Here is a 14,376-nt window from a genome sequence, read left to right on the forward strand (position 1 = left end):
GGAAGATTGTGCCCCTGAAAACTTATGGACTTTTATTGGGTGTGTATGGCCCTTTAAGAACCGTCTGGGGGACATATTGTGACTTTGCTGAACAATGTCCCTTTAAGACTATGTCCCCAGACCTGTAAAATAACTTGCCCCTGGCTTTCTCCCACTTGGTTCAGTAAATAGGGCTTACTGAACCAAGTACCACACAGGCAGACCACCCAGAAGTTAAAGTGTGCAGGCAATTTACCTCCCAGGCTGTGAGGTTACTGCAGGTTAATTGCACGTGGCGGCGGCCATCTTGGTTTCCTCAAATGCGGTCAGCGGTGTATGCTAAAGATTCTGTGGAACTAAAATCGGCTACACATTCTGCCGAACACCGCTGACCCTTACCTTCTCCCATACGGAACTTGCAGCTCCAGAGACTAAGTCCCGTTCGAAATGGGACTTAGTCGTTTTTTCGCATGAAATTGACCGACCGCACAGCCCAAATCTATGGAACTGTTTTGGGCAGGAAATTGTGCTTGCGGTCGGTCATAAAGGACTTCCAGCTAACTTTTGATCCACTGGGGGGATTTGGCTGATTTTTGGAAGGGTTTATGTTTGATGTATGCTGAGTCTGACTGTCAGTGCAGGGATAATGAGAATGGTAGTACTTTGTGTGCTGTCATTCTCATTATCCCTGCACTGACTTAAGTACTACCATTCCCATTATCCCTGCACTGACTAAGTACTACCATTCCCATTATCCCTGCACTGACTGAGTACTAACATTTTCATGTTTTTTTCCCTCTATGTGCTTAAGTGACCCAACCCTCACTTTTAAAAGACTTAAAAGCATAGCTGCCACTGGTGGGGGTGGGGGTGTAGCAAAAGCACATGGAGGAAAAAAAAAGTTTTAAAAAACATGGCATAAAGAAAATTATTTTTAGGAATATAAGTGCACTTACCGTTTCTTCACCACCTCCTGGGTGCGGTTGTTCCCTCCAACAGTGTTCACCGATGCCGCAATCTTCCTCCACATTTTGTTTTTTCTTGCTCTAGAAGTATTTTTGGCTGCTCCCCCAAATATACATTGGTAGTACTGGCAAAGCTTGTTTACCAGTACTTTATTCTCCTCTGCACCAAAGCTGTGAGCATATTTACTCTTCCTCCCAGGACATGCTACTTTTAAAATCCTTGGCTCTCTCTGCTTCTTCTTGCTTCTCCCACTTGCTTCTCCTTGATCTTGGCCAGAAGGGCCAATGCCCCCCTCCACTATATCCATAGCTGAATCACTAGAGGAGCTGGAGGAGGACATGACCACTTCTGGCAAGGTCCCAATAAAAATGACTAAAATGGCTGACACAGGGTAGTGGGCTGGCTGAGCTCCAAAATGGCTGAATGGCTGGCCTATAGAAAATCTGGATAGATTTTGCATTGAAGTTGATACTTTTATTTTTTACAGTTTTGTCTGGCAGTATGTAAAAGCCCATTTAATTGGCTCCTACTTTCCCACTCTCTGCTAAAATGATACTGTGTTGCCAGTACCACCTGTCAGGGAAGCATGACTCATGTCTGAAGCCAAAAAAAACCTAGACACTAGACAGTACACCCCTATAGTTGAACTAGATGACCTATTGACACAGTAAGATGTAGGTATCCCTATGCTAAGCAATGAAGCATTACTGATGCAGGTTATTAACAATCATTAACAATCAATATTGAAAGAATATAATATAACCAACGACACAGAGTTAGTAGAGCTTAATTCAGTAACTTAACTCAGTATATGCCGTAGTGTTGATGACGGCAAACACCAGAATATCATCCCCGGCCGTTACCGGTCTCTATTTCCTGAACGCATAACGCTTCCAAAAATTTTACTAATCTTCGTCCACCCATCTCACCACCTAACCACATAATCCTCTGATCATCTAAATGTCTATGGTGTCCTCCATGGTATATATATGTAGTCAGTCACTCATGTTGTGTAACTAATCTATAATCTGTAACCATTACAAAGTTGACAGGGTAGGATCTTGTGAACCTAAAGCCGTAAACTTATGTTTTTGTGAATATGTTTCCTTGCGCAATCACACTGGATGTATATGCTGTACTGGATTATATATTTGATGTATGTTCCCCTTTTTTCCTCCTTCTTCCCTTCTGTACCCCCCTACTGAAAATCTAGATAAAATACAAGTTGAAAAAAAAAACTAAGCAAAAGCAAAGCAATGCATTGCATTTGCAATGTCATTCGCCATGCGAATGACTATAGTAAGTGGGGTTCGGTAGTTTACTAATAGAGCCAATTCATTTTCATGCGAATGGCAGCGTTCGTACATTTGAACATTCGGGAGTTTTAGGCGTAAATTAAACGAAATTACGAAATACACTACAGCATTCAATGCCATGTTGTTAGAGAAATGTATGTTCCCCTTTTTTCCTCCTTCTTCCCTTCTGTACCCCCCTACTGAAAATCTCAATAAAATACACGTTGAAAAGAAAAACTAAGCAAAAGCAAAGCAATGCATTGCATTTGCAATGTCATTCGCCATGCGAATGACTATAGTAAGTGGTGTTCGGTAGTTTACTAATAGAGCCAATTCATTTTCATGCGAATGGCAGCGTTCGTACATTTGAACATTCGGGAGTTTTAGGCGTAAATTAAACGAAATTACGAAATACACTACAGCATTCAATGCCATGTTGTTAGAGAAATGTATGTTCCCCTTTTTTCCTCCTTCTTCCCTTCTGTACCCCCCTACTGAAAATCTCAATAAAATACACGTTGAAAAGAAAAACTAAGCAAAAGCAAAGCAATGCATTGCATTTGCAATGTCATTCGCCATGCGAATGACTCTAGTAAGTGGTGTTCGGTAGTTTACTAATAGAGCCAATTCATTTTCATGCGAATGGCAGCGTTCGTACATTTGAACATTCGGGAGTTTTAGGCGTAAATTAAACGAAATTACGAAATACAGCATTCAATGCCATGTTGTTAGAGAAATGTTCAACATTTGAAACGAATGGTTTTACTGAGTTCGGTTGAAGCTATTCGGTATTTAGGGATTAGGGAACATAGTGTTATGAATATGAATGAATTCATTTGGTTCAATTAAATGAACAAGCCGAATGAACGAACGAGTTTATCCGAAACGAAAATACTAACGAATATCGTACGAAAACGAATGAAAGAATTGACGAATTTCGGTTCTGACTAAACTACTTTATTTTTCGTACGAATACATTCGTACGAAACGAAAAGTTCTGAAATGCCCAAGTCTAGTGAACAATCATTACTCCAATTGACATGACCTGTAAAGCAGTAATATTTATTATTTAAGATCTGTGTGTGAGCAGCTTTGAGTGATGACTGGGGGGCAAAAAGGGAATTGGGCTGTATTTCAATGGTGCTGCCGTAGAGACCAAAATTAAAATTTTTTAAAGAACAGCACACACACAAAAATACAGTTTAAACTTTTACAAGGCTACTTAAAATCATAAGAACAAAAAGTGGATGGGTGGAGTGAGTGATATTGATTAAGTGCAGGCAAGCCTCTGTCTAAAGGTCACTCCCAACCTTTGTAAATATAGAAAACCAAAGTAAAGAAAATATCAGTACAAAATAGCAGGGCGCCACAGACACTAATATTTACCAGCTTCGTATGAAATCTCTCAAAACAATAGAGAGGAAACTAGAGAAAATATAATTAGTAGAACAAATATACAATTCATTGAAAACAAAGATTAGAATAAAACAACATATGTTGAATGTTGGCACACAATCTCAGTGTGCAATTAACAATAATAAGCCTGAGTAGGCTTGGAACCCTTATGGCTAGCAGCTTTCCTACAGCACAGAATTCATAATACACAGAGCACTGAGCAAGTGTTAAAGTGCAGATCAAAGTAAAGGGTGCCCCAGATTCTTGTCAAAAAGCAGCTAGCACCCACTTTCCCTTCACAGCACGCCACAACATAGCACAGAATTAAAGTGCAAACAAACATAAAGTGCATAAAATCGTTCAGAATGTGCTTCCAAGACTGCTCACACCAAGTCTCAGGGTTCTCTCAGCAAGGCTCTTGGGGTTTCCAAGCCTACTCAAATTAAACACAAATTAATGTATGGTTTTGCAAGGGGGACATATAGGATGGATATGTCATTTTGTGCGTGTGGAGGGTGGCGTATCATTTGGCACCATGCCCATTCTTTGTGTATACTGGTGTCCAGCTTTCTGATTATTTCTGTGTCAGCATGGATTACGAGTAGTGAAGCACAAGCTTCAAATTGCATATGGAAGAAAAACATCTTAAAGAACCCTTGAGAGCCCATTAGTTACACAATGATGATTCCTATAACCATAGTATGCATAGAAAAAAAAAAAGTACATGAGATTCAAATCAGGACTGTACTGTGGGATATGGGAGAGGTGGGCTGCCTGAATCAAGAGTATGAAGATGATTTTACACACTGTAAAGTGCAGCTTTGTATAGCAATTTTAGTAAAATTATTAATTATTAATGCCATACGTACTTGTTTTACTCTGTATATATTGAAGATGAAGACGGCAAAATAAACAACATCAGCAGCAATTGTATTAGTCTAACATGGTATTCTGTTTATTAAAATCCAAAGAATATCAAGACTGTGTTTCAAAAGTTACATTTCATCATCTCCCTAAGACACACTGTTGCATAACATGAAGACTCGAGATCCAATGTCAGTGTTAAATGTGGTTTTGGTAAAGCTACAATTTCTGTGCCGATTGTATTTTCTTTCTCTTCGTGTTGACTTCCCAATGAGAGTTCATAAGCCAATTTGAGAGGATATTTAAAAATTTGCCTGTAGCATCCAGGGAGATTTAGTTGCAAGGAACCAACTCGAAATTTACAGGTCTGTAGTCCATCTTTGGCCAGAGCATCTCTGTACCACTGTCCAACCTTATTAGCGGGATACGTAACACTGTGTCCAGGCATTGGGAGAACAACCTTCAAAAAGATTTCATAAATAACATTAGGAAGAAAGACAACATAAATAGTAGAGATCAACACAATGTATGTTTTAAGAGGTTTAAAAAAATGTAATGGACGTATGCAATGACATAAAGAGAATCAGCTCTAGGACAATTCAATGGATTGAAGGTGATGTTCTGTCAGAAATGTATTAGACCTGAGAAAGGGAGGTTCTTCTGAAAGCTTGTCATTAAAAAATTCTGTTAGTCCAATAAAAAAGGTATTACAAGATACTAATTTTATCGTTTTTTTACATATACATATATATATATATAGGAACTTTTGCACTCCTACCTCCAGCCAATGATACCGGGTGCTCAGCCACACTGTGATACAGGAAACAAAACAATTGGCAGCACTCCTGGATTTCCAATATCAAAATACTTTATTGTCAAGTCGATGTTTCAGTCCCTAATCCGGGACATATGTCCTGATGAAAGTCCCGGATTAGGGACTGAAACGTCGACTTGATAATAAAGTATTTTGATATTGGAAATCCAGGAGTAATGCAAATCTTTGTTTTATATATATATATATATATATATATTTATATATTTATATGTGTATAAAGATTAAAGTTTACCCATTTAGGAATGAAAAATAAAAATGTTATTAATACACACTTTAACCCCTTAAGGACTAAACTTCTGGAATAAAAGGGAATCGTGATTGAATATGTCTGTCATGTGTCCTTAAGGGGTTAAATAGGCACATCGGTGCCCTGTTGAACATGTGAGACAATTGTTGTGCAAATCTGATGCAAATCTCACTGAGAAGCATTATCTTAATACTCAACTAGTTCTGATACAGATATGTCATAGACAGAAAGGGTGCGGAAAAAAATGCAAAGTGTACATTTTCCTTTCTTTATCCCATTAATAAATTTGACATTATATAACACAGAGCTGTTATACTTCTAGGAGTTTCATAATTAATAAAAATAAAAGTCACTTTATTAGTAACAGGTTACATTTTCTGCAAAGCAAGATTAAAATACAACTCACTTGACTCATGGTGTATGTTTTAGCCTCCTCTTCTGCTGCTGTAACAATATGAACCTAAAAGAAAACAAAAAGTGTTTTTTTTAGTTGTAGAAATAATGCAAAGACAAATGGCTTGGCAATCAATTATTTTTAGATGTAAACTTACTCTATCACTTAGTGAAGACTTCTCACTGGCATTTTGATCACGGATCACCAAATCTCCTTCCACAACCTTGGCACCATACAACTTAACCCTGAAGCATGCTGCTTCATTCCAGACCTTACTGCAGTAAGCATGGATGTAGAAGATGCGCATGGAGTGTGGGATACAGAGCCATCCACGGATACAGCCTTCATGGTTCATTCCATACCTATGTAGGGCACGGAGCAGCATTCTTTCACGAACTTTATAATTCGGCATTAGTGCAAGACTTCCTTTGGCATCCCCTGAAACCATTGAGACCATAATGAATTATTAATTACCAACATGTGACACATATAAATATATGGTCTCATGTGCACTGAAATGGGAAAGTGTGTATAATGTAGATGAGTATTTCATAAAGATAGAATCTTCATGAAATACTCATACTGACTGTGTTGTCTCAGTATTTTTCCTACGCCTGACACTTCTGGAAACTGGAAAGAGCTACCTCTGTATCAATCTCCCAGCCTTCACCAGTGATGGTACCTATGGAGGATCCCATGCTCTCGCGGGATGCTCCATAGACCTCAATGTTGTACTCTTGCGCATGCATGAGCGTACAACAGTAACGTCAGTTTCTGGCACTGAAAAACAGGAGCAGAAGAGGAGCAGACGATAAAGATGGCGGCACTCGCAAGGAACAGGTTTATGTAAGTAAATAAAAAATTTTCCCTGCTCCCGCTGGCCACCGGACCACCAGCGGCGATGTTACTGTTGGGGGTCTTTGCAAATTATGCACTTTTGTCACTTTGCAAATTATGTCACTTTAATGAATTTTCCGTAAGGTTTTAATTGTAAGATGAAATGATGACGTACATTGATGGTGGTCTCAAAAAGCCCAGCTTGGCTTTATGGTTTTATACAGGTTACTTGATAATTGCTCCAAGGACACAAGCCGTCCGTGGAGTACTGTGCGAACACACATATTAAGTCTTATTTGAAACTCTTAAAGTACAGAAAATAGTGCATGACCCGGCATTCAAAGACACTAGTGCTAAACGATGTGTAAACATGTGTGCATAATTATGGACTACTTGGAGTATGTCAATCATACAGACAATTAAATATATGCATAATCACCAGAGACTTGAAAATAATAATAAAAAAAACTACTCAGTACAAAATGAGCATACTATGTCAAACACACAATTCCTGAACTTAATGAAAATAAGAAAAAGTACATAATGTTCACAAAAGCTCTGTTGCGACAAACACAAAGTTCAGCATAATAATGTGGTTAGGTATGTTATAATATAAGCACAACTCAGAGGATGCATATTTTGGTAACTACCAATTCTGATCAATGTTTGTAGGAAGTGTTCTGGCCATCATGGAATATAAAGGACCGATAACAACACATTTATCACTACAAACAACTTGTGTTGCAAGAAGAATTATACTATGAGTTTTAGTAGGTCATATATATCAAAAATATACCCAAACTACTAAGTGTCCTTTAATAAACTTGTTTGAAACGGTTATTTCTAATATACATTCAACTTACCTGTTTCAACAAAATACTTTTTGGCCTTATTCACAGAATCCTCAGCAGCATCTGGGGTGAACAGCAATTTTACGGCCCTCTCCTAAGGGAATCCAATTATTTTTATTTTACTTGTTGGTTGATAACATTGTTAACATTTTTTATTCTAGCTTATTTTTCAAGGACAACTAAAGGCACCTGGGCCACTTCATGGTCTGGGTGCAGTGGTCCTGTCATTTTAGCCCTGCGATGTAAAACATTGCTCATTAGTAGATACAAGGTTTGTATTGCAGGGTTAACACACCTCTGGGCGCTGTTTTCCTGACAGCCACTAGAGGCACTCCTGCTGAATAACAGAGTCAAACTCGGTTATTCAATCAAATGCTACTCATAGAGAGCATTTGATTGGAACAGAGCTGTGATTTGCAGCACATGCGCACCAGCCTCCCAATGGGTAAGCATTGGACTGGCTGAGATAATCTCCTTAGCTGAGGAGATGGGGCAGCAGCAGCGAGATCTGCACACTGAGGTACATAATGTTTTTTTTTTTTTTGTAAGCCTTGCAGAGGAGTCCCAAACATCCAAATAGTGAGGAGAACACTATAGCTTAGGAATTGATGCTTGTTTTCCTAATGGTTTTGTGTTCCTTTAATACTGAAAGCTGTAACATAGGTTTCTATATGCAATACACTCTAATCAACATTTAACGGAGGTAATTACTAAAAAAAACAACCTTTAAACAAAATCAAGTGGTCAGACGTTCACAAATGTGTTGGTGCTCCCACTGGAGTATGGAAATGGGATTTTTTTTATTATTATAATAAGCAATAGTTTATCACTTGTGCCATTACAGAGAGAATATATTCTGAAGCATTTCAGACTGATCCCACCCGTACAAGCAGCCCAGAACTGAAATGCCGGCAAGTTATCTCTGCACAAGATATACAGCAACCCCAGACGACTGTTTCGGCCTTTTTTGGGCCTCGTCAGTGAGGTGTAGCTGATACCCCTCTAGGCACAGTGAGCACAGGGTTCACGTTTGTTTTACCCGTCTAACTTGGTGAGAGCCAAGCTAACGCATTGCAACAAAAAGAATATAAGAACTCTGAGAACGGACTTACAAACAGCAAAAAAGGTAAATAATCAGACAGATAGCTTAACAGACTGACAGGTGGGAAGACTGATAGACCTTACTTGATGAGAAAAACATGAGAACACCTAAAAATTCTATATTGCAATTATACTGGAAATCTATGGAAAAACATTTTTTCACACAACAGGATCGAGGAATTTACCATTTCTTCTTTAAGCAAAGACAATCCAATGTCATGAGACTGTCCCTTTCCAAATCTCTGGGGTCCATAATAGTTTATAAAACCATTCATCTGAAGATGAAGAAGAAAAAAAAAAAAAAATTATATATCTATCTAATATATATATATATATAGAGGAATTTTCCACTGTTCGTAAGCTAAAAGCAGAACACTGAATACAGTATCAGGTTCCTTTTTATGAATATCACAGCAGGTAATGTTTAGAAAATGAATAGAATGTTCTCAAGGAGAACTGGAACGTAATTATATAAAAACAGCACTTTAACAGCAATGAAATAATAAAACAAGTCTGGTTCTTGGAACATTCGTAAATCAATAGACATAATTTACAGCATGAAGACAAAAAAAAGCCTTTTACCTCTCCGGAGACACTTTCTTTATAACCATTGTCTGATACGTTATAGCTTTCTATTATATATATATAAAGACAATTGTGAGAAAACGGCCACCTTAGACATATGTATTTTTGGTTTCAATCATTTTTATAGGCATGCTCCAGTCAGCCGAGACACAAAAATGTTTACGATGGAAATGAGGCAAAATGAAACAGAATATTTTGTATGATAAGAACAGCACAAACTGCCTCCTCCCTGCCCCTCCCTTTCCCAACTAATATCTTTTTCATAGTGTGTTCACATTTTACTGAAACATAGATGGATAATGAGGATGCGAGGTATCATCATAATGCCAGCGACACGTTCACGGAACAGACTTTTGATGCAGCACATTGCTCCTGGGACTGCAACAATATCTTCCCAGTACCATAACCACTACACAGTACTGTAATATTTACAGTTTAAGCTACAGGAGAAACAGCTGGCATGCATTAGCCAAAGACATGGAATTATAAATTAGAACACAGGATAACCCACTTAACAGAAAGAAAACGCAAGCTGCCTTGTAGTGTTAGTGGAAGCACAGACTTTCTCTCTTCGCCATCTTAAATAAGTTCTGCCGTATTCTTATTAACAAAGGCTTGGGCCAAATAAAGAATGAAAACACAGTGTGGTCTATTCACTAAACTGTGAATTGTAGTGGATTAAAAAACAAAATTAGAACATTGAAACCAAAACAGTGAGTTGGAAAGAAAATAAATTCACAACTCTAACTCAGCTATTCCCACATCTTGGCTAACTTGGCCTGAACTTTGTAATAGATTTTTTTGTTTTGCCGCTGTTCGCTGATTAGTGAACAGACCCCACAGATAGATTCAGTAGGCAGTGTGAAGGTTGCCACGCGAGAGGAATCCACATACAATTTACCTTCACGTTGCAAATTGCTTCTTCAATTCTCAGTTGGACATCGGTTAAAGAGTCATTGCTGTGATTTGATACATCTCTCACAACAATACTGAAATGATTTCCAGTCAACTGGCCAAGTCGCAACGGTTGGGTTACAGGGTGTATATTGTACATTTTCATTCCTTTTCTTCGGATTGAGCTTTCAACTGTTCGTAAGCTAAAACAAGAACATTGTGACAGGTTCACTGATTACAGTATCAGGTTCCTTTTTATGAATATCACAGCAGGTAATGTTTAGAAAATGAATAGAGTGTTCTCAAGCAGAACTGGAACATAATTATATAAAAACAGCACTTTAACGGCAATGAAATAATAAAACAAGTCTGGTTCTTGGAACATTCGCAAATCAAAATACATAATTTACAGCATGAAGACAAAAAAAAAAAAGAGCCTTTTACCTCTCCGGAGACACTTTCTTTACAACCATTGTCTGATACGTTATAGCTTTCTTATCTTTGATTCCTGCATAAGAGAAGTCTGAAGGCAGAATGCCTAATAAAGTCGACAAATAGCTTATGGCTTCCAGTGTCTCCAAGTTTTCTTTTTGAAGAGTGAATGCTAAAACAAAAAACCACATATTACTGAAGAACAAGAAAATTAAGATATCAAATTCTCCTTCTCACTTGCTGCTCAGCATCCACAAGTATTTGGGTGGATAATGGGCAGCAATGTGGGGAGCTTCCTTAATTGCCTGTACTGGTAATATTTGGATCTATGCAGAATACATATTGTTTATTTAAAGGAACACTATAGGGTCATGAACCATATAGTGTTAAAACAACCATTTAGATTGCTTACCCCACCATAACATTGTGCAGCACTAACCCAGGAAGCCCCCCTAGTGGCCATCTGGGTGACTGAAGTGCTTATTACTCAGTAATGTAAACACTGCCTTTTACCTGAAACACAATGTTTACATTAAATAGCATGTAGGGACATTCTATAGACACCAGAACCATTAAGCGGTTGTTGTTCTGGTGACTATAGTGTCCCTTTAAGCCTCAAAACATTTTAATAATGAAATATGTAGTAACGTGGTATGATATTAAAGCCTAATGTTAAAATGTTCCTGAAAACAACCAAGTTGAGTACATTTTAACAAACACAGTTGGTATAATATTGATAACCCAAACCCACTCAACAAAAAAGTCCAAAACTTTAACAAATATTGAAAAAGTAATGCAGCAGGTGTGCATCTTCAACTGTTTCTGGACTACAATTCCCATGATTCTCTCGCAGCCTGTGTCATATAAAGAATGATGAGAGTTGTATTCCAAGAACATGCTTGTTGTGAAGTAAGTAAATTCTTACCGGTGTACACACTGTGTATATCAACCTCTTCTGTTCTGTGTCTCTTTACGGATGGGCATTTTCTCTCTCTAAATCGAACAGTTATGGTCGCCATTTGTAACCCATTATCATCTTTTTCTGAAAAAGATTTAGTTTCTAAGAGTTTTCCAAATTTCTTATTGATAAAGTGATGTACACAGGTCCTGTGTTCTTTACAGCTGTCCGGTTGAAATGTAAATCTAGAATTTTCGACTTTTGCATCTAAGAATGTAAAAAAATCATCGGCCTCTTCTTCAGATGTCAGCTGGCAAAGTTCTTGGTAATCCAAGTTTGGTTTAACCAGAAGCTCTGTACTTTTCGTAAATGTTATGAGAAAAGGGAATGTTTGCCGAACAGCACTGTGTATGTTGGCCCTTTCACTTTTATCTGGAAAAAGGCCCAAAGAAAGTTCTTGATGATCAGCCTCAGAGAGTTGTGCTTTCCAAGCTGATTTTATAGAATCTGCAAAGAGGTTTAAAGATTCCAGAACCATAACATTAAAGTGATAGTGGAGAGCATTGCTGGTTAAATCCTTCATTTCCTCACTTGCTACCTCTGACAAGTCACTGATGGAACCACTAACACTTGCACTGCTGTCGTGCAGGTCTCGTAAGTTGGTGCGTTGCTTTTTCACATTGTTTTGGGCAGTCGTCATCTCATTACTGCAAGCTTGCATTTGTTTTTCAGTTTCTTTAGAGGAGTCTCTGGTAACCAACTCTCCAGACTCATCAATCTCTGTTACAACAAAGTCAACAGGCGCATTTTTGATGGTTCCATAAAACCCAATATGATCACTTACGTAGCAAAGAGTATCCAGAAATGTGGAATATTGGGCCTCTTTCTCCATTTTAGAAGTCTACTTCCTGCAAAACAATAAGCAACATTGTTAGTAATACAATCATCATTGTACAAAACCTCATTAAGAACATCAAGTATTGTAAACCTCTCTGTCCCCTCTCTCCCAGTCTTTTTTATTTTCACACATTGTCTATCTACTCCTGTCTGACCCACTCATCTTTGGTCCTTGCAACCCACCACCTTTTGTTCCCTAGTCTCTTTACCTACTATTTCTCTGCAAATCTTTGTACCCTATCGCTGTAATTTAAAACCACTTATTATTTATAAATCGGCAAAAATACCGTAGCACTCTACAATAGGTGGACTACAGTTGGACTCACAGTAACAGATGGTGTTGAGGGCCCTGCTCAAACAAGCTTAGATTGTAGAGGGAGTGGGGTAAAGCGACACAAGAGGAAAGGGTAAAATGCATTTCATGTAGGGAAAAGTAGGTTACTAGCTAGGTTTACAATGAAAAGTTAGTTTATTAGATGACAAAGTTGCACAAAAGGAAGCAGGGCGGATTACCTAGGTACGGTGTGGGAAAGCTACTAATAGTTTAATTGATTTGCGCTCCTAAAGAAGTGAGGTTTTTTTAAAAAAAATGGAATGGAGACTGAGTGAGAGTCTAAAGGAGCAGGGAAGGGAGTTCCATAGGAACAGTGCGGCCCTAGAGATGTCTTGACTGTGGGCGTCAAAGCTTTGAGTACAGAGGATAGACACAGGTCTTCGGCAGACAGTAGGGGCCTGGACTTGACATACTTGTGTATAAGTGAGGGTAGGTAGGAGCAGTGTTTTGTAGAGATTTGTAAGCAATACAGTACCAGAATTCTAAATAGAGTCCTAGCTTTTATGGGAAACAACCCGTCACCTCCTTTTTCTTCATCAATATCTATTTCACCACTAGCACGCTCTTCTTCTCCCATTTGCTTTTTTTTTTTACCCTTCTTCACCAGTCTATCTAAACATTCGCTTTTTTAATTCCTCATCTCTGTCCTAAACATTTTTGTCTCTCAGTCCCCCTCCCCATCCTACCTTGTATTTCATCTCTACTCTGCAACCCTCCCTAATATAGAGAAGTATGAAACTGGTGTCTTTACTTCACCACTAATTGTGCTTTGCTCTCAACCAACTATATCCCCCCCCCAAAAAACAAGAAAATCCACCATAGACATAAAATAATAATAATAATAATAATAAAAAACACATGATTGTCTCTCTTTTTAAAAAATGTAATTTTAGTCCCAAGTGTTTCTTGGCAGGATATTGCCCTGCAGGCATTGTAAGACATTACATGGATACAATGTATTCCCCAGCTGTGACTGTGTCAGTTCTGGCAGACCTGCATTCCCAGTGCCAGACAGAATTCCCATTAGAACGCTGTCTGTGTGTTACTGGGAAGCCCTCAGCCCCTCACATGTCTATGAGTCCTGGAACCAATGCAGCTCCCCATCCACATGGAACAGACCTTACACAGGGACTTCCGCCCTCACTCCAAAGAGAACATCCGGTAGTCTCTATTAACCAATCATAGCACGCCGCTCTTGACGTCACGGACCACCCCCTTAAAGATACAGGTCAGGTTTGTCACAACTCTAAATAAACTGAACGTAGTTTCCCGAGGACCAGTGCAGTGACTGTCAGTGGCAGGGTTGATCCTCCAGGGGGCGCTCGCAGGGCTCTCAGTAAGGCGCTCAGTATGGAGCGCAGTGTGTGCAGTGACTGTCAGTGGTAGGGTTGATCCTCCAGGGGGCGCTCGCAGGGCTCTCAGTAAGGCTCTCAGTATGGAGCGCAGTGTGTGCAGTGACTGTCAGTGGCAGGGTTGATCCTCCAGGGGGCGCTCGAGTAGCAGGGCTCTCAGTAAGGCGCTCAGTATGGAGCGCAGTGTGTGGACTGAGTGTCAGTGGCAGGGTTGATCCTC

General features: G+C 39.0%; 1 protein-coding gene across 1 annotated transcript; it reads right to left on the minus strand.

Moving 5' to 3' along the window:
• Window positions 1-4,563: 4,563 nt before the first annotated feature.
• Window positions 4,564-14,005, minus strand: PUS7L (pseudouridine synthase 7 like). Its single transcript, XM_063446931.1, has 9 exons — window positions 13,924-14,005; window positions 11,601-12,481; window positions 10,688-10,847; window positions 10,251-10,446; window positions 8,950-9,039; window positions 7,676-7,757; window positions 6,133-6,413; window positions 5,988-6,041; window positions 4,564-4,959 (listed from the first exon to the last, which is right to left on the minus strand). Exons 2-9 carry the CDS (start codon window positions 12,463-12,465, stop codon window positions 4,624-4,626), a joined length of 2,064 nt encoding a protein of 687 aa, XP_063303001.1. The 5' UTR covers window positions 12,466-12,481; window positions 13,924-14,005; the 3' UTR covers window positions 4,564-4,623.
• Window positions 14,006-14,376: the final 371 nt, after the last annotated feature.

This window comes from Pelobates fuscus, chromosome 3 (genome assembly GCF_036172605.1).
Source record: "Pelobates fuscus isolate aPelFus1 chromosome 3, aPelFus1.pri, whole genome shotgun sequence".
NCBI classification, from domain to species: Eukaryota; Metazoa; Chordata; class Amphibia; order Anura; family Pelobatidae; genus Pelobates; species Pelobates fuscus.